Source organism: Hemicordylus capensis, chromosome 8 (genome assembly GCF_027244095.1).
Source record: "Hemicordylus capensis ecotype Gifberg chromosome 8, rHemCap1.1.pri, whole genome shotgun sequence".
Lineage (NCBI taxonomy): Eukaryota > Metazoa > Chordata > Lepidosauria > Squamata > Cordylidae > Hemicordylus > Hemicordylus capensis.
Genome location: NC_069664.1, coordinates 14,756,249 through 14,784,174, shown reverse-complemented (window position 1 = coordinate 14,784,174; position 27,926 = coordinate 14,756,249). Strand labels below are relative to the sequence as shown.

The 27,926-nt window shown below is 49.2% G+C and overlaps 1 protein-coding gene across 2 annotated transcripts in view; it reads left to right on the top strand.

Moving 5' to 3' along the window:
* Nucleotides 1-27,926, top strand: part of ADGRA2 (adhesion G protein-coupled receptor A2) — a 128,005-nt gene that overhangs the window by 84,765 nt on the left and 15,314 nt on the right. The window contains exons 4-13 of one of the 2 annotated variants that reach the window (XM_053269499.1): nucleotides 642-713; nucleotides 1,626-1,697; nucleotides 3,523-3,686; nucleotides 7,517-7,730; nucleotides 9,035-9,199; nucleotides 17,591-17,786; nucleotides 19,313-19,462; nucleotides 21,317-21,478; nucleotides 23,951-24,160; nucleotides 25,732-25,936. In XM_053269499.1, the coding sequence (XP_053125474.1) occupies nucleotides 642-713; nucleotides 1,626-1,697; nucleotides 3,523-3,686; nucleotides 7,517-7,730; nucleotides 9,035-9,199; nucleotides 17,591-17,786; nucleotides 19,313-19,462; nucleotides 21,317-21,478; nucleotides 23,951-24,160; nucleotides 25,732-25,936 (1,610 nt within the window). The remainder of the gene's footprint in view (nucleotides 1-641; nucleotides 714-1,625; nucleotides 1,698-3,522; nucleotides 3,687-7,516; nucleotides 7,731-9,034; nucleotides 9,200-17,590; nucleotides 17,787-19,312; nucleotides 19,463-21,316; nucleotides 21,479-23,950; nucleotides 24,161-25,731; nucleotides 25,937-27,926) is intronic. The other variant, XM_053269500.1, reaches the window with a different exon arrangement.

Sequence of the window (27,926 nt, the reverse complement as noted above, 5' to 3'; positions counted from 1 at the left end):
TTTTTAGTTCCTTCTTTAAAACATTCAGAGAAGGGGAAACTAATTTCATTCGGAAGTGAGTTCCAGAGTCCCAGGGCACCTCTAGAAAAGACCCGGTTTCGAGTTGCCACCGACTGAGCTGGTGGCAACCTCAAGGGGACCTCCCCAGATGATCTTGAGAGGCACTGGGGTTGACTAGAAGAAGGTGTTCTCTTAAATACCTAGGACCCAAGCCATTGACTAGGATAATAGGAAGCTGCCTTTTACCATGTCCATCTAGCTCAGTATTGTCTTCCCAGACTGGCAGTGGCTCCTCCAAGGTTGCAGGCAGGAATCTCCCTCAGCCCTATCCTGGAGTTGCTGCCAGGGAGGGAACTTGGAACCTTCCCAGAGTGGCTCCATCCCCTAAGGGGAATATCTTACAGTGCTCACACATCAAGTCTCCCATTCATATGCAACCAGGGCAGACCCTGCTTAGCTAAGGGGACAAGTCATGCTTGCTACCAGACCAGCCCTCCTCTCTCATTTCCACTCTTGGTTGAATTTTCAGCATTCTGTTCAATCCGTCCCTGGCCTTCCACTTCCTCCTGGCAGGCCTGCTTCAGTGACCCTGGGCTGTCCTCAGTCCTCACATGGCTCTTGCTTTCTCTGATTATTCCCAGGGACCTCTCCAACAATCGCATTGGCTGTCTCGGTTCAGGCATCTTCCAAGGATTGGGCAGCCTCACCCGACTGTGAGTATTTGAGATTGGGGGGGGGGGGTGGTACTGATGTTTGGAGCCACCAAATGGCGCAGCAGGGAAATTACTTGCCTAGCAAGCCAGAGGTTGCGGGTTCGAATCCCCACTGGTATCTTTCCCAGACTGTAACACCCATATCCCCCTTCTGTATTCTACCAAAGAAAACCACAGGGCTCTGTGGGCGGCACAAGTCGACACCGACTCGACGGCACAACTTTACCTTTACTTATTGATGTTTGAGCCAGGGTCGCTAGCTCAGGGCTGCTCAGCTTTGGTCCTCCTGCAGATGTTGGCCTACGACTCCCATAATCCCTGGCTATTGGCCACTGTGGCTGGGGATTATGGGAGTTGTGGTCCAAAAACAGCTCGGAAAGTGGGGCAGAGTTGAGCAGGCCTGCTCTAGCTCTACACTGACTGGCAGCAGCAGGAGTATTTCCCCAGCCCTACCTGAAGTTGCCAGGGATTGAACCAGAGACCTTCTGCATGTAAAGCAGATGCTCTTCCACTGAGCTACAGCCCTATCTTTTCCACCATTAGCTCCTGCTCTGCAGGGAGGAAAACCAAACCAAACCTCCTCCCGTGCAGTATGAGATGATGCCTTTCAGCATCTTCCTATATCGCTGCTGCCCGATATAGGTGTTTCTCAAAGTCTGGGAAACATACCAGCGGGGATTTGAACTGGCAACCTCTGGCTTGCAAATCAAGCCATTTCTTTGCTGTGCCATAAGGTGGCTTTGGACAGTATTAGGATGTAGGAAAGAAGCTCCGAAGGACCAGGAAAGAAACACCGACTCCTAAACCAAGGAGTTGGTGGAGAAAAGCCCCCACAGTCATGCTTTCATTGAAGGAGTGCCTTTGGTCAATCTCGGCCAGCTCCAGAGACTTGATTATTCTTTTCTTTTGTAGGAACGTGTCAGGGAATATTTTTTCTGGCCTCCAGCTCGGCATCTTTGATGAGCTGCCATCTCTGAAAAATCTGTGAGTATTTCCCTCCCTGCAGGCTGAAGGAAAGGGGAAGCCGGGAAGAGGGAATAGTTCTGAAGGAGATTGGTGCTGGCTGGGACCACGTGTGGATCATAGCCAGTGCCAGCTTACGGGGGGGGGGTTGCCATCCGAGGGCACTATTAACAGAGCAAAGACATCCCCATGCAACTTGAGATCAATCTCAGAACTTCCTGTGTGGTTTCTGAAGGTTCTGGGACTGGCTCTCGACTTGCACAGAAAGCTTGACCATTGCCAAAAACAGTATATGAGCTTGGATCATTTCCAGCATGGTGACTGAATTTCATTTCATTTCATTAGAAGCATTTAAGCCACTCCAAAGACTCCGGGCGGTGTACATGTTACCTTTAATGTTACCTTTAATAAGGTAACATTAAAATTACAATCAAAAATTACATTAAAAATTGCAAACTAAAATATATAATGGAAAGGAAATAAAGTAAACTACAGGGTAAATGCCTGGTGGAAAAGAGAGGTCTTCAATAAGTATTTAAAGTCCAGTAAAGAGGGGGCTAGACGAATATGAAGAGGAATAGAATTCCAAAGAAGTGGGGCAGCAACCAAAAACCGAATTGAATTGTTCACACAACCACAGTATAGTAGAGCCAGCCCTACTATAGCAGAGTTACGACACATGTTTTTTGGACAGACATACAAACCTTCAAATGGAATTGAGTCCAGATAGCAACCTGTTTCCAGGAAAAACCGGCTGAGTAGATTGGCTGGCTCTTGTGTCCATCACCAAGCCACTTCCTTGCCATCTCCCGATCAAGCTGTGTAGAGTAGAGATTGGCTGGCCTTGCTGTCAGTCAGATAGCGGCTCCCTCCTTTCTCCAAGAGCAGTGTTTTAAGTTTTTAAAAACCCAAGTGGGTAGGCTAAGCACTGCATAAACATCTAAATGGCAAAACAACCAGTGGGGCGGGGAAGAGAGGTTTAAAAAAAAAAAGTCCAACACCAGGGTGCTTTCCAGATTAGACAAGGGGGTCATGGCGGATCTTGGAAGTGTGCTTCCACATTTCTTGCATTGTGACATCACAGTCCCTATGCACAGTCCCTATGCAGGATGCCGTTCAGATTTCCAGTGCCTTGTTTTGAATTTAAGTTGCTGTTTTGGGGGGTTGTTAGTTCCTGTGAGACTGCTCCCCCTGCTGTTTACGTTTTGAATGCAATTTGCCTGAACAGAAGCATTTTGCTGCTGCTGAGCGGCTAAACTGGAAAGCACCCAGGCTGAAAATCCATGCTGGAGTTGCATCTAAGTACTAGAGTTGGTAGAAGAGCAAAAAGGATGTTTGCCCTCTCCACCCCCAGCACAGTACCTCCAGTGACTGTTGCTGGTGTCTGTCTTACGTTCCTTTTTAGATTGTGAGCCCTTTGGAGACAGGGGAAGCCGTGTGTGTATATAAACCGCTGGGGAAACTTTTGTTGAAAAGCGGGAAATGAATCTTTGTTGCTGTTGTATGTCAGTGAAATAGATCTTGTCCTGCAGCAGAAAAGTCCAGATCCACTCCTGAAAGAATGTGGATCCGCCATGCAGCCTTTTCCCTCGTTGTCATTTCTGAAGTGTCATTTCCTGCCCTGAGTGCTGTGGATGGGAAATCTAAAATGGCCACTCCGCTGTGGGAAATGTCCATGTTCTGGCCTCAGCTCCTGGACTCTGGACCTTTCCTGGGAAAGAGCTAGGAAGGATGAGTCCTCTCCCTCCCCTCCTCCTCCGTGACTCCTCCCCCTCCCCTGTGATGACTCCTCCTGCCTCCTTCCTCCTGACTGACCCCCCAGTTTGTGGCTCTGTCCCATCTCTAGTGACTTTGCCACCGAATACCTGACATGTGACTGCAACATGCGCTGGGTGCTGTCCTGGTCCAAGAACCGCTCCGTCCAGATCTCTGACAAGACCGTGTGTGTCTACCCCAGCACCCTGCATGGGAAGCCGCTGCGGAACACCAAGGAGAACCAGATGCACTGCGGTGAGTCACCTGGCTGTGTGGCTGGCTGGGGTGGGCTGATGGGTTTCATCTGCCAGCCGGCGGGGGTATTGTGTCTCCTCTGTGTGTGGATCTCCTCTGCATGCGTCGGCCTTTTGATGTTTTATTGGCTCCTGTTTTGTTCCGTTGCTTAGCTGTTGGCCTCCTTGAGTGGAAAGGTGGGATGTAAATCACAAGGCGAATCGTACTTGAGAATGGATATCCTTTCGAGTTTCGAGAGACTTTTGAAGGAGCTTGCCAACAATCCGCACAATCAAAGCAACGTTACAGACCAATACTGAGAACAGAAATGCTGCAGTCATTGGCGTCGGAACGGCCAATTTGGACGAGCCTGCGGCATTCCTCCTGGCTGCTCTGTGCAGAGATGGGTGGTCTCAGTTTCGCAAAGTACCTGCTATGTCCCAGCACCAGGGGAGATGGCGATCTTTTCTCCCCAACTGGAGGCTGCAGAGTTTCTGGGTAAGACACAAAGGGGATGCTGGGAAGGTGCACAGCGATGTCTGGGAACTGATGTTTATCCCAGTACTTTGCCCCTGCAGAAAAGCCTTCCCCAGCATGCTCTTTAAGTCTTTCTCGATATCTCTAGGGCAGGCCAGCTCAATTTAGGCCCCCAGCCACAGTGGTCAGTAACCAGGGAGTATGGGGATTACGTAGGAACATAGGAAGCTGCTCTACGCAGACTGGCAGCGGCTTCTCCAAGGTTGCAGGCAGGAATCTCTCTCAGCCCTACGGAGAGGAGAGCTGGTCTGGTAGCAGCATGACTTGTCCCCTTAGCTAAGCAGGGTCCGCCCTGGTTGTATATGGGAGACTAGAAGTGTGAGCTCTGGAAGAGATTCCCCTCAGGGGATGGAGCCACTCTGGGAAGAGCATCTAGGTTCCAAGTTCCCTCCCTGGCAGCATCTCCAAGATAGGGCTGAGAGAGATTCCTGCCTGCAGCCTTGGAGAAGCCACTGCCAGTCTGTGAAGGCAATACTGAGCTAGATAGACCAATGGTCTGACTCAGTATATGGCAGCTTCCTATGTTTCTATGTTGGAGAAGACAGGGAGGGAAACTTGGAACTTTCTGCGCTTCCCAGAGCGGCTCCATCCCCTCCTACAGCTCTTACTTGTGGTCTCCCATTCAAATGCAACCAGGGCAGGTCCTGCTTAGCTAAGGGGACAAGTCATGCTTGCTGCCACAAGACCAACTCTCCTCCATTAATTACAGGCCAACGTCTGCAGGAGGGCAGAAGCTGAGCAGCCCTGCTCTAGGGCCTCTGGTTGTGGAGGAAAGCCGCCCCCGCCCCACCAGCTTCAGACATTACTGCACCAAGAGTGTTCTCCTCTGTGTGGTGCCAAGTGGGGGTGCTATGCATTAGTTGGAGCTGGATAATCCTCCAAACAGCCCTATGATATCATCAGGGACAGGCAGGGCTGCAGTCCTGGTACTTTTTCTCTCCCAAAGTCTCAGCAGGGATGCAAAGCCCTTTGTTTTCTAAACCAAAACAATATTCTGCTCTTGCTGTCCCAACAGTTTGTTACATTACTCAAATTCTGACTACCACATTGGATTACCATTCTTCCTGTCTCCTCTTCCTCCACCCTTTGTGGTAGACCTCAAAGGCTGCTCTTCTGGTTGAATAACCACATGATGTTCAAGCTCTGTAGGACTATTTATTTATTTATTTGATTTATTTGGTTTATACACCGCCCCTCTGAAAATGGCTCAGGGCGGTTTGCAGCAAATAAAATCAATTAACAGTTATAACAAAAACTAAATCAATTAAACATTTAAAATCATTTTAAAACATTAACATTAGAATCATTTAAAACCAGCATTAAAAAAAATTAAACCGTAAATCTAAATAAAAGTCTGGATGAAATGTGTCTTCCGTGCCTTTTAAAAAGTTGCCAGAGATGGGGAGGCTCTTATTTCAACAGGGAGCACATTTCCAAAGTCCAGGGGCAGCAATGGAGAAGGCCTGACCTCGAGTTGGCGGCGGCAACCACAGTCAAACCTCTCCAGATGATCTTAACAGACAGTGGGGCTCATGGTGAAGAAATAACCAGGGCCTAAGCTGTTTAGGGCTTTATAGGTAATTACTAGGAAACCATCCTTGACTTCTTGTAACAGAACCTCGCCAAATCATTGCCTCTCTCTCAGTGGAGGTGCCTGTGGCTGTGGGGGCTCTCATGGAGAGCGCCTGCACTTTGGAATTTGTGACTGCACTACCGGGTATGGTTCCCATGGGGTATCACAACCACCCAAGCAGAGTTTCCCACACTCGTCCTTCGCCTTCCTTGATTGAAGGCCATTTGGGGATGTCCTTTGGCTGCTGCTTTTTAGGACATAAGAACAGTGCTGTGGGGTTAGGCCCAAGGCCTATCTAGTCCAGCATCCTTTTTCACACAGTAGCCCACCAGATGCCTCTGAGGGCTGCCCTCTCTCCTGCTGTTGCTCCCTTGCAACTGGTATTTAGATGCATCGTGCCTCTGAGGCAGGAAGTGGTCTATAGCCACCAGACTATAGCAGCCATGGATAGACCTGCCCTGCATGACTTTGTCTACACCCCTTTGAAAGCCGTCCAAGCAAGTCTTGTGGCACATCCTGTGTTAGAGAGTTCCATAGGTTGCTGTATATGGACTGAGGAACTTGGAGGCCAGGGTGCAGAGCACAGCTGCTAAAACGTACTCAGCCCTTGATGGAGTCAAGCTTTCTCTTGCTGATAGCATCTTCTGGGTTTCCAAAGCCTGAGCATTGCTGCAGAGCACAGCTGCTGGACGCCTGCCAAGCGCCTTGCATTCCAGCAGCAGCAGAAGGGATGCAGAGCAATCAGAAGGAAAAGTGGATGCAGTCTAAGCCCAGCTAGATGCATTCCACAATAGCAGCAGGCTGGATTTGGCATTATGGGCAGAATTCAGCATCCTGAGAATTGTCGCTTTCTTTTCTTTTTTTAAAAGTAAAGTTTCTAGTCCTCAGGGACTAGATAGCCTTGAAAGGGTGAGAACAATGCCCAGAGGAAAAGCCAAAGAGAATGGAGCAGAATTTCCAGCAGTAAAGAGGCAGAGTTTTAGTGCCCAGCATAATGAACCATACGTTCATCATGCTTTATAATTCATTATAATTCATTATGCTTTATAATTCATTATGCTTTATAATTCATTATGCTTTATAATTCATTATGCTTTATAGTTCATTATGTTAAATATTTGTATATTTGTAAATATATTTATATAAATATTTATACATAAATATATGTTAAATGTGCTTAATTAAAACATAAGCAAATATAAATATATAAATATAAGCAAATGTGCTTAATAGGTCACAAAAATGCACTTTTCTTGATGCAAAATATTGATGGTAGGAACATAGGAAGCTGCCATATACTGAGTCAGACCATTGGTCCATCTAGCTCAGTATTGTCTTCACAGACTGGCAGTGGCTTCTCCAAGGTGGCAGGCAGGAATCTCTCTCAGCCCTATCTTGGAGATGCTGCCAAGGAGGGAACATGGAACCTAGATGCTCTCCCCAGAGTGGCTTGGCTCTATTTCTTACGGGGAAGATCTTCCAGTGCTCACACTTCTAGTCTCCCATTCAAATGCAACCAGGACGGACCTTGCTTAGCTAAGGGGACAAGTCATGCTTGCTACCACAAGACCAGCTCTCCTCTAGACTTTGTCTTTGTCTTTTCTCTCATCTCCTTTTCTGTGCATTTGCCAGCCTTGAACAGAAATAGTGTTGAGTTTCCACATCCTGGGATCAGGGACAGGATTGGGACTTGTCTCTTCTTCCTGCCCGGCCTGACCATGTCTCCCTGATCTCCCTACAGAAGGTGTCCCAGAGCTGCACACCCACCAGCTGATCCCCTCCCTACGGCAAGTGGTCTTCCAGGGGGACCGCCTCCCCTTCCAGTGTACAGCCACATACCTGGACAACAGCACACACATCTTGTGGTACCACAACCGGGCACTGGTGCAGGGGGATGAGCTCAGCGGCATCATTGTGGAGGAGAGCCTGGTCCATGATTGCACCTTCATCACCAGGTAAAGGGCTGCCCATCCTGGGATGGGGAGGTGGGTCCCCATCCAAGCTTAACTGGGAAACCTCAGAGGATGGGAAGGACAAGTAATGGCTTCATTTCTGTGCTCAGGACAGGCTTGGTTTCAGGGAGCGCCAATGTTCTTCCTGTCTGCCTTTTTGTAGGAACATAGGAAGCTACTGTGGCGAGGGGTGAGGTGGGGTGTTCCCAGATGGGCCGCGGGCCGCTGCAAGAGATCAGGCTGGCATTTGGGAACCTACGCTCCCAGTGGAGGCCTGGAGGTGGCTGCTTGCCCCAGCCAGGGAGCGTCTGCCTGGCCCCCAGGGGATAGCAGCAGGCCGTTGCTTGAAGGCGGCGAGTCGTCGCAGGATCGGGGGCAACTCACGCGAGATCTCGGCCTGAGTTCTCACGAGACTTGCCCCCACTTGCCAAGGATTATATGAACCAGAGCTGGCCAGTGATGAGGGGCCAGTACAGGAGGTGAGCTGCCAGGAGAAGGAGCTCTGTGACGCCCTTGGAAAGCTGGAACAGCTTGGGGCAGTCTGTGGATAGATTGCCGGATGGTAGAATAGCGCTCCCCCAGTGGCTATAATTCTGAGGTCATCTGGAGCCCTCTGTACACGAGGAGGTGGAACCTTACAGCTGCCTGTAAGGTTGGGCATCTACAAATCCACCTGCCAGCTCGCCAGTGACGAGTGACACAGTCCCTCCCCACTGAGGCTCATATCCTGATTTCCATCACCCCCAGGACCCTGGGAGCAGAGGCGACACCAAAGGAACACAAGAAGCTGCCATATCCTGAGTCAGACCATTAGTCCATCTAGCTCAGTACTGTCTACACAGACTGGCAGCAGCTTCTCCAAGGTTGCAGGCAGGACTCTCTCTCAGCCCTATCTTGGAGATGCCAGGGAGGGAACTTGGAACCTAGAAGCTCTTCCCAGAGCGGCTCCATCCCCTGAGGGGAATATCTTACAGTGCTCACGCATGTAGTCTCCCATTCAAATCCAAACCAAGATGGACCCTGCTTAGCAAAGGGATCCATTTATGCGGGCTACCACAAGACCTCCCATAGCCTCACATGCCAGGCCCAAACTCCAGCACCGGAGTCAAATTGCTTGCCTGGCTGCTCAGGGCCTCCTTTCCAGTGGGCCTCCACAGGAGATGCCAGGGGGTGAACCCAGGACCTTCTACTCTGCCACCAGGATCGGGGCTTGGCCCCGCGCCCCCACCCTCAGTTCCAAGGGCGGGTCAGGGAAACTAGCTGCCAGCCAGGCCCGTCTGGTTTCTAAAAGCAGTGTCTGTCCCCAGCGAGCTCATCCTGTCCAACATCCATGTCTCAGCCAGTGGCGAATGGGAGTGCACTATCACCACTGCGCAGGGCAACGTTAGCAAGAAGGTGGAGATTGTGGTCCTAGAGACATCGGCGTCGTACTGCCCAGCTGAGCGGGTCACCAACAACCGTGGAGATTTCAGGTATGGGCCAGTGTGGGTCTGAATCCTTGGGAGTGGCAGTATCTGACGTGGGCTTCAAGACACAGGGCTGACACATTCTGAACTGGGTACACGATAGCCCTTTCCACACTTTATGGACCATGCGTGTACAGTTAGTGTACAGATGCGCAGGGCTGCAGAAATTCACTAGTCTGCTAGTCTGTGATGAGTGAAAAATGATGCCTGGCGAGTGGGGGGAAAAATCCTGATGAGCAATGTACCAACATAACTTGACAAGTAAAATATTTTTGTCTGGCTGATAAACGGAGCCAACATTTCTTCACCCCTGCAGAATAGATGTGTGCACATGTACAATTCACCCCTCTTCAGTTAACATACATAAGTGCATTTTCTGTCTGTATCCTGTGTTTCAGGGGGCCTGTAGCCTGGTTTCTTTTAAAAATGAACTTACTTATTAGACATATTTGTATACCGCCCAAAACTCACGTGTCTGGGTGATTGACAATAAAAACAATACAAATTAAATTTCAGTATTTCAGGGACGATCATTAATACAAAAACATATTTATGTATTTATCTGAATCCAAGACTAGTTCCCAGCACTGCTTCTTTGAGGTTGGAAGTAGCGGAGTTGTCTTAAATTCAGAGTCATTTCCCTTTCAGGCAAATACATTTATAACCTGTATTTAACATGTATTTTTAAGGCAGTTGTCTTAAATTCAGCGTCATCCTTTATTCAGGTAAAAACAGTATAACGCCAAGGTTATGGGTTCGTTCCCCGTACAGCCCAAGCTAATTTTGAGAGCCAGTATAGAGTAGTGGTTAGAGTAACAAACTAGGCCCAGGGAGACCCGAGTTCAAATCCCCATTCAACTTGGGTCTCCCTGGGCCTACTGACTCACTCAATTCACTCAGTGACTCTAGAACAGTCACTTCTCTCGTCTACCCTACCTCATAGGGATGTTGTGATGATAAACCATGTACCATGGTGATATTTATGCTCTGTGCTCCTTGGGGGAAGTACAGGATATAAATGTAAAAATACATAAGTAAAATAAACAAACCTGTGTACAGACATCTGTATGCATGTGCAGCGTAATGTCACAATGAGCTCATGAGTTCGTGAGTTTGTTTAGGAACATAGGAAGCTGCCATAAATGGAGTCAGACCATTAGTCCAGCTAGCTCAGTATTGTCTACACAGGTTGGCAGCGGCTTCTTCAAGATTGCAGACAGGAATCTCCCTCAGCCCTATCTTGGAGATGCCAGGGAACTTGGAACCTAGATGCTCATCCCAGAGTGGCTCCATCCCTTAAAGGGAATATCTTACATGGTCTCCCATTCATAGGCAACCAGGTGGACCCTGCAGGGGACAAGTCATGCTTGCTACCCCAAGACCAGCTCTCCTCCCTTGTCTGTAAGGGCCAAACTAGCCATGATGTGATACATCTCATCTTTTCCTGGGTTTAATAAAAGAGTAGCTACAGGTGGCAGAGATCCCAGTTGATGAGAGAGTTTCTAAAAATTATTTTGCCCCACACCATGTTCTCAAAGAAAATCCGTCCTCAGATCCTATTTGTCCCAGAAGGTAAGGGACAAACCTTCGATGGAAAGCTTCGATGGAAGCTTTCCTCTAGAGGCAATTAACAGCTTCAAGTCAGGGGGTGGGGGGAGAGGGCAGGATTTCCACCAGGACCACGGCATGGAGCAAAAGGAGTAGTAAATCCCTCCCACCATGCCATGGTACCAGTCTGGCTCCGGGGACCCCACAACTGCCATTTAAAAACACACAAACATGCAAATGAAAAGACACTACCATGGCTAACGTCACGTTTACTTTGGCCCTAAAAACACAGCTGGCCTGTTTCCTTTTTTAACGTCAAGCTTCCAGACCTCATTGTTGCAGTATATGTTGCATGAGCCTCACAGATTGCCTACTGTCCACAAAGATGGACATACAGGTATGACATTAAGGCAGGAGCGTGCAAACTTTGGCCCTCCAGCGGCTGTTGGACTACAACCCCCATCATCTCTAGACGCAATGTCACTGGGGGTGATGGGAGTTGTAGTTCAGCCACAGCTGGAGGGCTCGGTTTGGCCACCCCTGCATTAAGGGGTGGGGTGTGGAACTCTGCCAGCCTTACGACTTCATGCCTGATCAAGTCATATTCCAAACATCGGATGCTGCTATACTGAGCCAGACCATTGGTTGTCTAGCTCAGTCTTTTAGTATTGTCTACACAGACTGGCAGCAGCCTTCTGGGAAGAGGCAGGAGGGCTCTTCTAGCCCTACCTGGAGATGCTGCCAGGGATTGAACCTGGGACCGTCTGCATGCAAAGCAGATGCTCTTCCCCTGAGCTACAGCCCTTCTCCCAAATATCCCATTTTGAATATCCCTTTCACACCAAATCTAAGGGGGTGTTCCTCCCTCCCTCCCTAGTACTTATTTAGGTAGTGGCTGAAAGTACCATATCCAGCATTTTAGTGTAGGGATGTGCGAACTGGCTAGACATAGAGCCAGTTCAACATTGAACTGGTTCAGTCCGACGGTTCGGGGTCAAACTCAACCATCCCCTGTTCGGTCCGACCCTGGACCAAACACCCCCCGACTGTTCGGAGGTTCGCGAGTTTTGTTGTTGTTTGTTTTTGGGGGGAAGCTCACAGCCCCCCTTGGACCAAACTGAACTGGGGTGGGGGGTGCTGGCCCGAACTGACCCAGTCTGGTTTGAGTCCAGTCCTCAGACTCAAACCGAACCGGGCCAGCCCGTTCCGTGCACATCCCTATTTTAGTGCCTTGCTAGTAAAGTCGAAAGCATACTACGGAGGAGAAAGTCAACTTCTGCCCTAGGAGACCCAGTAATTGCTGCTTAGCTTATATAATTACTTCAGGATTTCAAGTTTAGGTAGAAGTTTGACTGCCCTGGCATGAAGGATGGGGAGGGGATGGGCAGGAATCTCAAGGTGTTGTGTTTGTGTGTATTGTGTGGGGATGCAAGGGAGGTGAAGGCACGTGCTCTCAGCTTCGCCTACCTTACAGGGTTGGCATGAGGATAGAAATGGGGGCTGTGTATGCTGCCCTGAGTTTAATGGAAGAAGGGTGGAATAAAAATGGATGTAAATGAAGAAACTGTGTGAGGCACTTGAAGCTCTTTGGCAGAAGCTGTTGCTCAGATCTCTCTCCACCCCCCACCCCAGAACGATGTCGATGAGAGCTGGGGACTTTTTAAAAAGTGAAAGCTGCCACTGTTGCATACAAACTTTCCGTGAGTCCAGCTCACACTCAAAAACAGGGGTGAGCAAACTTAGCCCTCTTAGCTGTTGTTGAACTATAGCTCCCATCATCCCCCATCACACCTTATTGAGGCTGGGGAAGATGGGAGTTGTAGTTCAACAAGAGTTGGAGGGCCAAGTTTGCCCACCAGTTTAAAAGCTTTGCACCTCGAGACCTTGCCCCTCTGCTGTGCGTAAGGGCTGGGGATCCGGGAAGAAGCCGGGTTTCCTGCGAAGTCAGTAGGAAATGCTTTGGAGACTTTCCTCGTCCGCCCTCTCCTGCCATTCTCAGGGAACTGCAGGGAAAACCAGGGAAGAGCATCTTTTCAAGACGGGTATCAGTAGGGGCAGTAGAAGGCATGCAGGCGGACCGTGGTTTTCACCATGGTACTTTTCACACAGAGCCCTTTCGCCCACCTCTAGGGACATAGGAAGCTGCCATATACTGAGTCTCGCTCAGTCTTCAACAAGAATACTGCCCTGCTAACTGGGCAAAGAGGCACCCTTTTAAAGCGGTGATTATCTTTATTTATCAGAGGGAGAGCAACTGGCCCTATCCAACCCCAGCACAGCATCTCTCCAGTGGCTGTTGCTGGTGTCTATCTTATGTTGCTCTTTAGATTGTGAGCCCTTTGGGGACAGGGAGCCATCTTATCTTCTCTATATTTATTTCTCTTAGACACACCCGCCGCTAACCCCATGCGTGGCAGCTCTCGCGAGAGTTCGCCAGCAGCTGCCGCGGGATGAGCGACGAGGACAGGGGAAGAAAAGAGTTATGGTGGCTGGCGGAGCTGCATGGGCGGGAGGAGGCGGCCGGCTGGCGGAGCTGCGCCGGCTGATAGAAGGAGGTGGCAGCGGAGACAGGGAGAAAACGGCTGGGCCGAACTACAGGTGCAGATACTCTGCACCCGGCCCAGCTAGTTTGTTTATTATTTCTCTATGTAAACCGCTTTGGAAACTTTTGTTGAAAAGCGGTATATAAATATTTGTTGTTGTTGTTATATTCCATCACAGACCGGCAGCGGCTTCTCCAGGGTTACAGGCAGGAATCTCTCTCAGCCCTCTCTTGGAGATGCAGCCAGGGAGGGAACTTGGAACCTTCTGCTCTTCCCAGAGTGGCTTCATCCCCTGAGGGAAATATCTTACAGTGCTCACACTTCTAGTCTCCCATTCATAGGCAACCGGGGTGGACCCTGCTTAGCTAAGGGGACAAGTCAGGCTTGCTACCGCAAGGCCAGCTCTCCATCTCCTCCAGAATGGAGCGGGCATGTTCACATATCGGGCAGATTTACCCCTCCCCGAAGTCCCTGCGAGTGATCGGTGAGCACGTCACACACAATTCGGGGTTTTTCCACTGTGCCTTAGAGTGTAGCCCGATTGATACCTGGGTTTACAAATCCACTTTTTGCGGTGGCTTTTTGGGAGAGCTTTGAGTTCACAGTCAGGCCTCGCGGCAAAGCCTGCTGTGTGAAGAACCCCCGTGACAGGAGGAGTCAGCTTGGCGCTGGGAGGGATCCCTTCCAGCAGTGTTCTCCAGTGTCAGGGTGGTTCTCTTCTATGGGTCGCCGTTGCTGCTCTCTTTTCAACCGCAAGAGAGCCATGCTGCTGGCTCCCTTTGGTGGGAGGGTCAAGCTGGGGGGCGACTGGCATTGAGATGCTGGCGGGCCCCTGCTGTCCCATGGCCCCCTGCCCCTCTGCTGCCACGGAGGGGGCTTGGGATCTCTCTCTGGCGAGGGCGGTCTGGGAATGATTAGCAGCCCTGGCGAGGGAGCCGGCAAGAGAGGCCTCGTTCTGGCAGCGCAGACAGGCTCCAGAAGCAGAGGTGTTGGAATTTCGCTGGCAAGAGAAAAAAGGCTGAGGGAGCTCGCTGTAACCTCGGCGGGGTCTTGATGGAATATAAATTACGGTGCAGTCAATGTGGCTTGCATTAACAGCGGGCCTGCCTCTCCCCCCACCCCTTCCGCCTCCACCCTCTTGCATGAGCAGGATATGGCCTGGGGTTAGATGCAGGGAAAGCGGCATCAGAGCCCCGTGGAGGGCGGCAGGATCTGTCCACACTGAGGGCACACGGGTTCCCAAACTTGGGAACCTGAATGTGCTGGACTACAACCCCCATTACCCCCAGCTGCATTGCAACTCACATCATCCCCGGATGTGCTGTACTACAACTCCCATCATCCCCAGCTGCACTGCAGCCAGGGATGAATGGGAGTTGTAGTCCAACACCACCTGGGGAAGTTTGAGGACCACAGCTCCCATCACCCTCAGGTGCAATGCAGCCAGGGATTATGGGAACTGTAGTCCAACGCCCTCTGGTGACCCAGGTTTAAGAACTACAACTCCCATCATCTTCAGCTGCCATATGGCCAGGGGTGATGGGAGTTGTAGTCAAACAGCCTCTGGGGACCCAAGTTTGAGAACTACAACTCCCATCACCCTCAGGTACAATGCAGCCAGGGATTATGGGAGTGGGAGTCCAACACCCTCTGGTGACCCAGGTTTGAGAACTACAGTCCCCATCCTCCTTCATTGCGGTACGGCCAGGGATGATGGGAGCTGTAGTCCAACACCACCTGAGGACCCAAGTTTGAGAACCCTTGCCGTAGGATAAGGATAGGCAACCTTGGCTTGCCCGCTGTTGTTGAACTACAACTCCCATCATTCCCAACCACAATATGATGTATAATAGTTTTCTGTAGGAAAGGTTTTTGATCTGCCCACAAACGGAAGCTGATTCCTGCGAAGAAGGCACACCTAGTCTCTCCTCAGTTTGGCTGGGGGTTTGGGGAGCAGATCCTCCGGGCCACTCTGACACAGAGTTTTGTTCTCGGGCAAAGGCCTGTGGGAACCAGGTGGAAGAGCCATGCATTCGTGTTTTTAGGGGCAGCTCAGGAGGGTGGGTTGTGTGTGCGTGTGGAGGGGGGCGTCATGTGACCTCCATGTGCCTCCCATTCATCCAGCTGTTGCTGCCGGCACAGGCAGGAGGGGCTGTGGAAGCGAGATGAGCCAGATGTCGGAGCAGCTGGGCCCAGCAGAGCATTCCAGAGAGGCCAATAAATTACCCTATAAAACTCTTGGCATCTGCAGTCTCTTCTCCGTTGTGAGCCCCATGGAACAGCATGAACGTTTTCCCCATGCTGGAGCCGCTTCCTCTACAGACAAGACTCCCCACCCTGAGCCCTGCCTCCCCAGCTCCCTTGTGCTGTCTGTCTCCTTACTGTCTGCAAAGCCTGGCTTTCCTTCCGCTTGTTCTCCATTGCCTTTTCTGGGACTAGGATGGCAGCACATCTCTGTCCTGGACACGGAACGGGGTGGGTTGAAGGAGACCCCTGGCTGTTTTGGAAGGAAGGACAGGTTCACAGGAACATAAGCATCTTGAATCACAAGGACATCAGAACAGTCCTGCTGGATCAGGCTCAAGGCCCATCTAGTTTCCCATTGTGGTGGCCCACTAGATGCTTCTGGGAGATGAAGAATCACACGCAGGAGATGGTCCTGCCATTGATCCCCTCCAGCTGGTAATGAGGAGGCTTCTGACTGCTGATGGGGGAATTGTACCATTGAATGCACCCCCTTAAAAAAAAAAAAAACACCACCAGCAATAAACAAAACTCTCCCTGCACATGGAAACTTGGCATTTATGAGAACGGAACAGGGAGTCTCAGGTCGATATGTTAACTTTCTATCTCTATTATATATTTTGAAGGGTTTGTTTGTTTGTAATAGTCATATTTCCTGATAACCGACAGATACCAAATTTTGCATGAACAATTCTGCCACTTAAATTAGGTGAATGCATTTTTTTTATTTTTTAGAAGAAATTCTGCATATAATAATGTTTTAACTGCTACAGTTCTCAGCAGATTTTTAACACTCAGTAATCTATCTATCATTCCAAAATGATGCCATGCCCAATAGAAGAGCTTTCTCAGATTCAAATATACCATATATGGTTATCATTCAATAAAATGAATAATGTTTGAAATCCTATAAATTTCAAACTGTTCCTTTACTTCCTTTTTGCAAGCACATTAATTAAAAAAAGTATTATGACATATATTTAATTTATTGAACTTTCCTATAAGTGTCATCTACACCAAATGACTTTGCCCAGTCAATGACGGGCTTCACCCACTAGTTTTCTGTATTTTGATAAATACAATGTGGGGGAATATTTAGGCGAGAGTCTGACATGGTGGTGCTGTCCCAGGGGAGCTATGCCACATGATATTATGAAGGTAAGGTTGCCTCATAGGCTCTCTTTTGTGATCTCAGATGACAGAGATAAGAACAGCCCTGCTGGATCAGGCCCAAGGCCCCTCTAGTCCAGTGTCCTGTTCCACACAGTGGCCCACCAGATGTTTCTGGGGAGCCCACAGGCAAGAGCTAAGGGCATGCCCTCTCTCCTGCTGTTGCTTCAAAGCACCTGTTATTCAGAGGCATCTTGTCCCTGAAACTGGAGGTGGCCTGTCAAACTAGTAGCCATTGATAGACCTGTCCTCCATGAATTTGTCTAAGCCCCTCTTAAAGCCATCCAGGCCGTTGGCAGTCATCACATCCTGTGGCAGATAATTCCATAGATCAATGATGTGCTGTGTGAAAAAGTGCTTCCTTTTGTCCATCCTGAATTTCCCCACTTTCCGTTGCATGGGATGACCCCAGGTTCTAGTGCTACGTGAGAGGGAGAAGAATTTCTCTCCGTCCACTTTCTCCACACCATGCATGATTTTATAGACCTCTGTCATGTCTCCCTGCAGTCGTCTGTTTTCCAAAGTAAAGAGTCCCGGATGCTGTAGCCTTGCCTTGTAAGGAAGGTGCTCTAGGCCCCCAATCATCTTGGTTGCCCTCTTCTGCAGCTTTCCCAGTTCTACAATGTCCTTCTTAAGATATGGTGACTAGAACTGAATGCAGGACTCCAAATGTGGCCAGACCATTGATTTGTATAAGGGCATTATCATACTAGCGTTTTTATTTTCAGTCCCCTTCCTAATGATCCCTTGCATGGAACTGGCCTTTTCCACGGCTGCCTCTCTGTGGCCGACCTGTGGCCTAGAGTAGGAATAATCGTAGAGCCCTGCCAGCCCTGTCCAAACTCAGCTCACCTCTGCTCTCACTGGTTGCTCTTTGTCTCCCTGCCCACAGGTGGCCGCGCACCTTGGCTGGCATCACTGCATACCAGTCGTGTCTACAGTACCCCTTCACCTCTGGGAATGGGGGTGCCGGTCTGGAAAAGCAGGCATGCCGGCGCTGTGACCGCACCGGCCGCTGGGAGGAAGGAGACTATTCCCACTGCTTGTACACCAATGACATCACCCGCGTCCTCTACACCTTTGTGCTGGTGAGCTGGAGAAAGGCAGCCAGTGGGCCATCCCTTCTGCTTGCCCAAGGCATTGTCTGGGGAGGGGTGCTACTCTCTGCACAGTGTGTTTTGCAGCTGCTGCACTGTACAGAGGAAGCTGCTATATACCGAGTCGGACCATTGCTCCTTCTAGTTCAGTATTGTCTTACAGACAGCGGCTTCTCCAGGGTTGCAGGCAGGAGTCTCTCTCAGCCCTATCTTGGAGATGCTGCCAGGGAGGAAACTTGGAACCTTCTGCATGAGGCTTTACACACAGGGCTTTTACTCCAAATCTCCTCCCGAGTGGAGTGTGCCAGTCCACATATTAGCTGCATTTACCCTGAAGTCGCTGCAGGCTATCAGGGACCAGTACAGACAGGACTCTGTTTCCCCCCGAATCGAGCTTGCACATTCTGGCTTAGCCAGAAGTATGTCCAGCTTTGAAAAAAATCCTCTAGTTTTAGCAGCTTGGTGGGTGGGGATCCAAGGCTTCTGTTACACCCCACCACTTCAGTTACTGGCATGGCCACTTGATGTGTGGAGTGGCCATGCCAGTAATTCGGCATTTTTCAAAGCTCAATGAAGGTGAGTTTACATAGGCTTTATATATGCAGAATGGATGTGACCTGAGCCTTTTTGTCGGTGCTGATTCCATTAGCCTGCAGATTTCTTCATGACAGAGACAAAGCTCTGATTTCTGCTTTAAACTTTCCTGCCTTTAAACTCTAAACTTTCCAGAGCGGCCCCATCCCCTAAGGGGAATATCTTACGGTGCTCACATGTAGTCCCCCACTCAAATGAAAGGCAGGGTGGCCCTGCTTGGTAAAGGGGACAATTCATGCTTGCTACCACAACGAGTCAAGGACCATGGAAAATAGCAAACCTTTCCCCGTATGTCTGTTACACACAGCTTATTTTGAGCCCAGGCTTACCAGCAGTTTTCCCCTGGGGCGGTGTTCCCTCTAACAGGGGTTCCCAGATGCTGTAGGGACAACAACTCCCAGAATCCCCAAGCAAAAGCTATTGCAGCTGGGGATTCTGGGAGTTGTAGTCAACAACATCTGGGAATCCCTGTTAGAGGGATCACTGCCCTGGAGTCCGAGCGGAGGTGAAGAAGTACTTTTGAGCATGTGCAGAGTTGCTTGTGGTCACCATTAAGTATAAACAGAAATAGCTCCCACACACCCAAGATTAGGAGAAATGTTCTGGATGAACCAGCATAAGCATAACATCCAGGCGTGCTCCATCCCAGGTATGGCCCATTTTATAAATTAAATTGGCAGAGCTTGATCCTGGGTGGCTGTGACCCCACTTTGGAAACATAGGAAGCTGCCATATACTGATTCAGACCCTTGGTCCGTCTAGCTCAGTATTGTCTACACACTGACTGGCAGCAGCTCTCCAAGGTTTCAGGCAGGACTCTTTCCCAGTCTGACCTGGAAATGCTAGGGATTGAACCTGGGACCTTCTGCATGCAAAGCCTTTGTTCTACCACTGAGCCCCAACACCCTTTCTTGTGCTCTTAGATGCCCATCAATGCCTCCAATGCTCTGACCCTGGCCCACCAACTGCGTGTCTACACGGCTGAAGCTGCAAACTTCTCAGACATGATGGATGTCATCTATGTCTCTCAGATGATAGAGAAGTTCACCGGTTACGTTGACCAGATTAAGCAGGTACCTGCCTCCCACTCCAGCATTCTCCCCACCTTCCCAAATAAATACAACTCTGGGGGGGAGGGGGAGTCCCCATATTTATTTATTTTATTTATTTGAACTATTTTTGTTCTGCCTTACAATCAAAATATTCTCCAAAAGGTGGCTTATGGCATAACCATACAATACCAAAAATCGAATTCACAATAAAGCAGCATTTTTATAGCGACTGCCATTTCTACAAGAGGAGTGGAACATAGGAAGCTGCCATATACTGAGTCAGACCATAGGTCCATCTAGCTCAGTATTGTCTTCACAGACTGGCAGCGGCTTCTCCAAGGTGGCAGGCAGGAATCTCTCTCAGCCCTATCTTGGAGATGCTGCCAGGGAGGGAACTTGGAACCTTCTGCTCTTCCCAGAGCAGCTCCATCCCCTAAGGGGAATATCTTACAGTGCTCACACTTCTAGAGACTCCCCATTCATATGCAACCAGGTTGGACCCTGATTAGCTGAGGGGGCAAATCATGCTTGTTCTCCAAGACCAGCTCTCCTCTCTAAGTGAAAACCATTAAAGGCCCAGCCTGGGATAGCCAAAATGCTTTAAGATCCAAGGTGGCAAATATGGCAGCAGACAAGCAGCTACGGAAAGATGCCATCATGTAAGCATCTGTACGCCTCATCTTTTTTCTCAGCTAGAAAGCTTCACATTTATAAGGCAGGTGCTTCATCCCCTTGATCATTTTGGTTGCCTTCTCCACAATTTCCAACTCTATGATGGTTTCTCTCGCCCTCCCCTTCTAGTCTTGCCAGCCTAATATAGATTGCAAACTTGCTGGGCAGAGACAATGTCTCTTCTTTGTTGTACATTCAGTGTTTAGCCACAGCCATGGGGTTTCCTGACCCTGCTTCATTTGTCAGTGCATCTGTGCAACTTTGGGAATGCACTCACAGCTGGAATTCATCCATCCATCCAATCAATCAATTGTATATCATTACATTACAGTAAAAAAGAAAGGAAAGATAGTGCCGTCGAGTCAGCGACTTGTGGCGACCACAGAGCCCTGTGGTTGTCTTTGGTAGAATACAGGAGGGGTTTACCATTGCCTCCTCCCGCGCAGTATGAGATGATGCCTTTTGACACCTTCCTCTATTGCTGCTGCCCGATATCCGGAGTTTCCCATAGTCTTAGAAACATACCAGTGGGGATTGAAACTGACAACCTCTTGCTCCCTAGGCAAGTTGCTTCCCCACTGCACCATTATGTTATTTATCATCTGGTCAAAAACCATAATAAAGGATTTATTTACTCACTGTTCAGTCAAGCTTTTGGTTTGTTTGTTTGTTTTTATGTGGTATTAAAACTGTTTGTCTTGCTTTTTAATTGTTTTGCTTGTTTTAAATCTGTATTCTTTGTATTTAAGAACATAAGAACAGCCCTGCTGGATCAGGCCCAAGGCCCATCTAGTCCAGCATCCTGTTTCCCAAAGTGGCCCACAAGATGCCTCTGAGAAGCCCAGAGGCAAGAGCTGAGGGCATGCCCTGTCTCCTCCTGTTGCTCCCCTGCAACTGGTATGTAGAGGCATCTTGCCTCTGAGGCTGAAGGTGGCCTATAGCCACCAGACTAGTAGCCATTGATAGATCTGTCCTCCATGACATATACAAGAATTATATTTCTATTTGTATACCGCCCTTCATCCTAAGACCTCAGGGCAGTTAACCACAAGGTAAAGCAATAAAATTCAATACAACATAAAGAGAAGATAAAACAAAACTCGGTTTTAAAAAAATGTAGCTAAAAGTTGTGCGCCCTGAGGCGCACAGTTTGATGCTACAGGAAAGCTTCAAATAAAACAAAGCAAATCTGCCTTCTTGCAGCTCACGGACGTCATTGTGGAGATGGCAAGCAACATGATGCTGGTGGAGGACCACGTCCTGTGGATGGCTCAAAAGGAAGACAAGGCGTGCACCAGTATTGTCCGCTCGCTGGAGAAGGTCGCCACCTACACCCTCAGCACCAACTCGCAGCACATGGCTGTGGTAGGGATCCAGGTTCTCCCGGGATGGTGAGCTGGGCGGGACTGCAGGAAGCAAGAGACTGGGGTGGTGGACCAGAAGTCAAGCTCAGCCCTGCTAACTGGGCAAAGAGGCTCTTCTTAAAATGGTGGCTTGCTGGTATTTAGTAGAGAGCAGCCATCCCTGTCCAATCCAGCACGGTGTACTCCTCAGCAGTTGTTGCTGATATCTCCCTTGTGTTTCTTTTTAGACTGGGAGGCCCCTTTGGGAGAGGGAAGCATCTTTCACGTCTTGCTAGGAGGAGCATTTTGTTAACTTTGATTGAAGAAAGGGAAGGGAAGGTTGTGCCGTTGGGTTGGTGTCAACTCCTGGTGACCACAGAGCCCTGTGGTTGTCTTTGTAGAATACAGTTTACCATTGCCAACTCCCGTGCAGTATGAGATACCTTTCAGCACCTTCCTATATCCCTGCTGCCCGATATAGGAGTTTCCCATAGTCTGGGAAACATATCAGTGGGGATTCAAACTGACAGCCTCTTGCTCCCTAGGCAAGTTGCTGTGCTGTTATGTTATTTAACTTCTGGTCAAAAACCATAATAAATGATTACAGCCTCTTGCTCTTTAGGCAGGTTACTTCTGCATTGCGCCATTAGGTGGCTTCCAGCGGTATATAAATAATAAGACTGAAGGCTACCCACAAAGATTGGAAGAGAAGGGGTTTAACAATAGCAACTATATTTATATACTGTTTTTCAACAAGTTTCCAAATTATTTACATAGAACCTTTTCACACGGGAGTTTTGAAGCCCTTTAACTTGCATCTCCTTGCATCTCATGGAGCGGGTGTGTTCACATATTGGCTAGATTTACCCCAAAGGCCCTGGGGAGCAGTTCACACACAATTCGGGTTTTTCACTGTGCATTAGAGTGTAACCCGATTTATATCGGGGTAAACAAATTCCACTATTAGTGTCTTTTTGGGGGACAACTTTGAGTTCACAGTAAAGCCTCCCTGTAAATGCGCGGTAAAACCTGCTGTGCATAAAAGCCAAAGGGCCCACGATCTAAAGCAGAACTAATTTTATAATTTTAAGTTGTGAAATTTCTATCCCTTCCAACGTTGTGCAAAAGGCATTCAACATGAGGAGAGCATCTCAAGTGGGGACAGAAGTCCCGCCCACGGCCCTGTCAGTCATCCCTATCAGTGTGTCCATTGGTGGTTAGAGTGGCGTTCGTCTCAAGAGGCGGTTCCTTGCCTCCCGATCACAAAAGCACCTGCCATCATGGTCAGACGAACACTGCTCTATTTTTTTAAAAAAGATTTATTTATTTATTAACATATTTTTATTTTTATTGTGAGTGGGGTTCTGACAGGGATGGCCGATGGGAATAGGGCGGGACTTCCGGCCCCAATTTAGACACTCTATTCGTGTAGAGTGCCTTTTGCAGAACATCTGAGTGGGGCTCTTGTTGGAGATGGAACTCCAGTAGCATCGACTCTTGGACCTTTCCCCTAGGCACATTAGGAACAGTGACCGTGAGGAAGGGTCTTCCTCTTGATTTTTCCTCTTGTTGTCTCTCTCTCTCTCTGATCTGTTTTTTTTCTGATTGGTAGACGGATATTCTCAGGGCTTATCTGCTACATCTTCCTTGCTCCCAGACTGTTTCTTGCTCTCCGCTCTGCTACAGACTCCATTACCCATGCGGCTTCTTCCAGCACAACATCTCCCTCCTATACAATGAAGACAGAAAGCTCAGACACACAGGCTTTCTATCCAAGAATAGGAACATTGGAAGCTGCCTTCTACTGAGTCAGACTGTTGGTCCATCTAGCTCAGTATTTTCTACACAGACTGGCAGCGACTTCTCCAAGGTTGCAGGCAGGAGTCTCTCCTAGCCCTATCTGGAGATGCCAGGGAGGGAACTTGGAACCTTCTGCATGCAAGCATACAGATGCTCTTCCCAGAGCGGCCCCATCTCCTAAGGGGAATATCTTACAGTGCTCACATATGGTCTCCCATTCAAATGCAAACCAGGGCAGGCCCTGCTTAGCAAAAGGGACAGTTCATGCTTGCTACCACAAGACCAGCTCTCCTCCTCCTTACATTCTGGCCCTCATGATCACCATACCGGATTCCCTCATCCGTGTTTCCTGGGTCTGTTTTTCAGCGCCATTCATAATTCATGCTGGCTACCACACGGCCAGCTCTCCTCCCCAATGTAACTTCTCCCATAAATCTGCCTTGCTTTTCAATCTTAAGCAACTGTCTCAAGCTGTTCTTTAACGGGCTCAACTTTTCCTGCTCACACTGGCTCTGGTATAATTGGAGTCAGTCAAACCCCTCCCCTCCGGCAACTCTTGTGTTCCCTTGTACCTGTTTTACTAGCCATTGGCTACACAAACAAATTGACTGGCTGGGTTTGGATAGGCCAGCTTATCCCGCCCTGTCTGATAGGGATCCTTGACCTCTCGGGGCCCATGCCTTTGCTTTGGCAGAACTCCAGGAATATTGCCTTCGAGGCCTACCTGATCAAGCCAGAGAGCTACATGGGCCTCAGCTGCACTGCTTTCCAGAAGCACGAAGCAGGGCTCAGCAGTCGGCCCCCACGGCAGGAGCGATATGCCGAGTCCTTCCTGGACCAGCAGCTAAAGTTCCGGTGCACCGCCGGCCGGCCCAACATCTCCCTGGCCAGCTTCCATGTCAAGGTGAGGCGAGTGAGGCTTCGGGGGCGGGGGAAGCAGGGTGGAACCCAGGCAAGGAACTTGTCACTGCAAACATTGGCTTGAACTGAGATTTGGTTTTCGTTAGTGCGGGTGAAGAAATGTTGGCTCAGTTGATCAGCCAGACAAATATTTTACTTGTCAAGCTACACTGGTAAATTGCTCATCAGGACTTTTTTCACTTGTCAGACATCATTTTTCACTCGTCACAGACTAGTAGACTAGTGGGTTTCTGCAGCCCTGTTAGTTAGTTTCTATTTTACTAGTTTTATATTGTTTTTATAGTGTATGGGTTTTGCTAGCACCCCAAGCAGTAGTTTGTACAGGAGGGACGGGGTATAAATATTTTAAACAAACAAACAAGCTGTCATTGCTGGGAGAGGAGGTGGACAGAATTCTGGGAGTCTTGTGATCTACGGCAAAAGTCAACAGGATGTGAATGACCCACATCCTTTGGTTAGAAGCCTTCGTCCTGTGTGTAAGGGGAGGGAGAATACTTTTTCTGAGATGGTCTTCTGCCCATTATTTTTGCCTGGATTCATATTAAGAATTTTTTAAAAAAAACAACCACACACACACCCCTTCTCAGTTACATAGGAACAAAGGAACATGCCTTATACCAAATCAGGCCATTGGTCTATCTAGTTCAGTATTATCTACACTGACTGGCAGTAGCTTCTCAAAGTCTTTCCCAGTCCTACTTGTGGGGATGATGGGTATTGAACCTGAGACCTTCTGTATGCAAAGCAGGTGCTCTGCCACTGAGCTGTGGCCCCATCTTCATTGGAAGTTGCCTTACACCGAGTCAGACCATTGGCCCATCTAGCTCAGTATTGTCCACACTGACTGACAGCAGTGCTACCAAGATTTCAGGCAGGAACATTTCCCAGCCCTACCTGGGCACTTTCCAGGCTAGCTGCTCAACAGCAGCAAAATGCCTCCGTTCAGGCAAGTCGCATTCGAAACATCAACAGCAGGGGAAGCAGTCTCGCAGAAACTAACAACCCGAAAAAACAGCAATTTCCTTAGGCCGGAGATAGTGTCCTAGCTCTAAATTGCAGCAATTAAATTTGAAACAAGGCATTGGAAATGTGAACAGCACCCTGCTGTCTGCATAGGGACTGCGGTGTCACAACGCAGGAAGTGTGGAAGCACACTTGCGAGATCCAACATGACCCCGTTGCAGGGTCTAATCTGGAAAGTGCCCTGGAGAGGCCAGGGATTGAACCGGAGTCCTTCTGCGTGCAAAGCAGATGCCCAACCCCTTCCCACATTTGAAGTGGTGTCACTATAAGATGTGATCTGCTAGGTCACAGGGGCTGCTCAACTTCAGCCTTCCATCTGGTTTTGGACTACAAATCCCTTCATCCTCAGCCACAATGGCCAATAGTCAAGGATTATGGGCCAACATCTGCAGGAGGGCTGAAGCTGAGCATCCCTGTCTAGGAGAAGGTCCTGTGGGTGGGTGTCCAACCTTACTTCCTATTGGGCAGATGGGGTGGTGATGGAATTGGCTTGGCTGTATCCCACTGACCCTTTGTCCCCTGCTCCATCAGAACAGCATTGCTTTGGCCTCCATCCAGCTTCCTCCTGGCCTCTTCACCCCGCCGGCCTCTCCTCATCCCCTGCCTCTCAAATGCAAGCTCCAGTTCCTCGTCTTCCGCAACGGGAAGCTCTTCCGCAGCACCGGAAACTCTTCGCATCTCGCCGATGACGGCAAGCGGCGCAGCGTGGCCACACCGGTGATCTACGCAGGCACACGTAAGGACTTCTTGTGGTTGCGGAGAAAGGCCAGCAGGTGGGCTTCAGCCCACATCAAAATGGCTATGTGGAATCGAACTCAGCTGCTCTTCCTCCGGGGTCTCAAGCCTGGTTTACATATGGGGCACGTCTACACTTAAGACATTTAAACCAGTTTCAAACCAGCTTTAATAGTCATGGCAACCAAGGCAATTGAGTAGTGTAATTTCCCAATTTAGAGATCTCTCCCAAAAGTTGACTTAGTTGAAAAGCAAAAATTCCCAGAGTTCTTTGGGGGAAGCCTTGACAAACTGCTTTCAAACAAGTTTAAGTTTGTCGTCTAGATGTGCCCATGAAGCAGTAGAAAGGACTGTACCATTTCAAACAGAATTTAGCAGGGGTTGCATTTTTGAATGACTCCCTATGGGGCCAGTGGGGAGGGGGAGAATTCCCTGCCATAACAAACTAGCACTGCATGGAGCAGGTTAGGAACATAGGAAGCAACCTATGTTTTTCACACAGGACTTTCAGCCTGCATCTCCTCCAGAATGGAGGGTGTGTGTTCATATATCAGCCAGAATTACCCCAAAGTCCCTATTGGGGAGCACTTCACACACGATTCGGGTCTAGCTTGTTTTATATCCAGGGTAAAAAAAATCCCACCTAATGGCGCACTGGGAAATGACTTGATTATCAAGCCAGAGGTTGCCGGTTCAAATTCCCACTGATATGTTTCTCAGATTATGGGAAACACCTATATCGGGCAGCAGCAATCTAGGAAGATGCTGAAAGGCATCATCTCATACTGTGTGGGAGATGGCAATGGTAACCCCTCCTGTGTTCTACCAAAGACAACCACAGGGCTCTGTGGGCGCCAGGAGGTGACACCGACTTGAGGGCACACTTTACCTTTTAAAAAAATCCACTTTTGTGTCAATTTGGGGGGGCAACTTTGAGCTCGCAGTAAAGCCTCGCAGTAAACTTGCGGTAAAGCCTACTGTGAGAAAAACACCCTGAAAGTAACAGCAATTTCAGGAGAGGAGAGGACTTGACCTTTGTCTGGGGCTGACGTGCACTCCAGGTGCTCCACTACCTGAGATGGGGCAGGGCCTGTTTTCTGCTTACCCTCTGTGGTTAAAATGGCGGTCCCTTGATGAGAGGAAAAGAGCCACAATTAACTAATTATTGCTTTCAGAAATACCCTTAACAATAATTCATTTTAATGTAATAATGAGCTGGAAGTTGACTTTGGCCCCTGAACACCATGTCGTGGTTGGTTCTGGCCCTCCGGGCATTTGAGTTGTGCGCCCTTTGTGGTCTTGGGGCAGTCAGTCCTCCCGCCCTCGCCCACCCCCACCTGCTAACTGGGTATAAAAGCAGAGCAGTGGTTATTCCACATACACGTGGTAGCTATTCCCCATAACTACATGTTGGGATTCTCCCCCAATGCCCAGGAGGGCAGGGCACTCACCCGACCTAGAGCACCTTCCTTATGAGGCAAGGCTACAACACCTGGGGCTTTTTAGGGTAGGAAAAAGCCGAATGTGGGGAGACATGATAGAGGTCTATAAAATCATGCATGGTGTGGAGAAAGTGGGTAGAGAGAAATTCTTCTCCCTCTCACATAACACTAGAACCAAGGGTCATCCCATGAAACTGATTGCCAGGACATTTAGGACCAACAAACGGAAGTACTTTTTCACACAACGCATAATCAATTTGTGGAATTCTCTGCCACAAAATGTGGTGACAGCCAACAACTTGGATGACTTGAAGAGGGGTTTGGATAACTTCATGGAGGAGAGGTCTATCAATGGCTACTAGTCGGAGGGCTGTGGGCTACCTCCAGCCTCAGAGGCAGGATGCCTCCGAGTACCAGCTGCAGGGGAGTAACAGCAGGAGAGAGGACATGCCCTCAACTCCTGCCTGTGGCTTCCAGGGGCATCTGGTGGGCCACTGTGTGAAACAGGATGCTGGACTAGATGGGCCTTGGGCCTGATCCAGCAGGGCT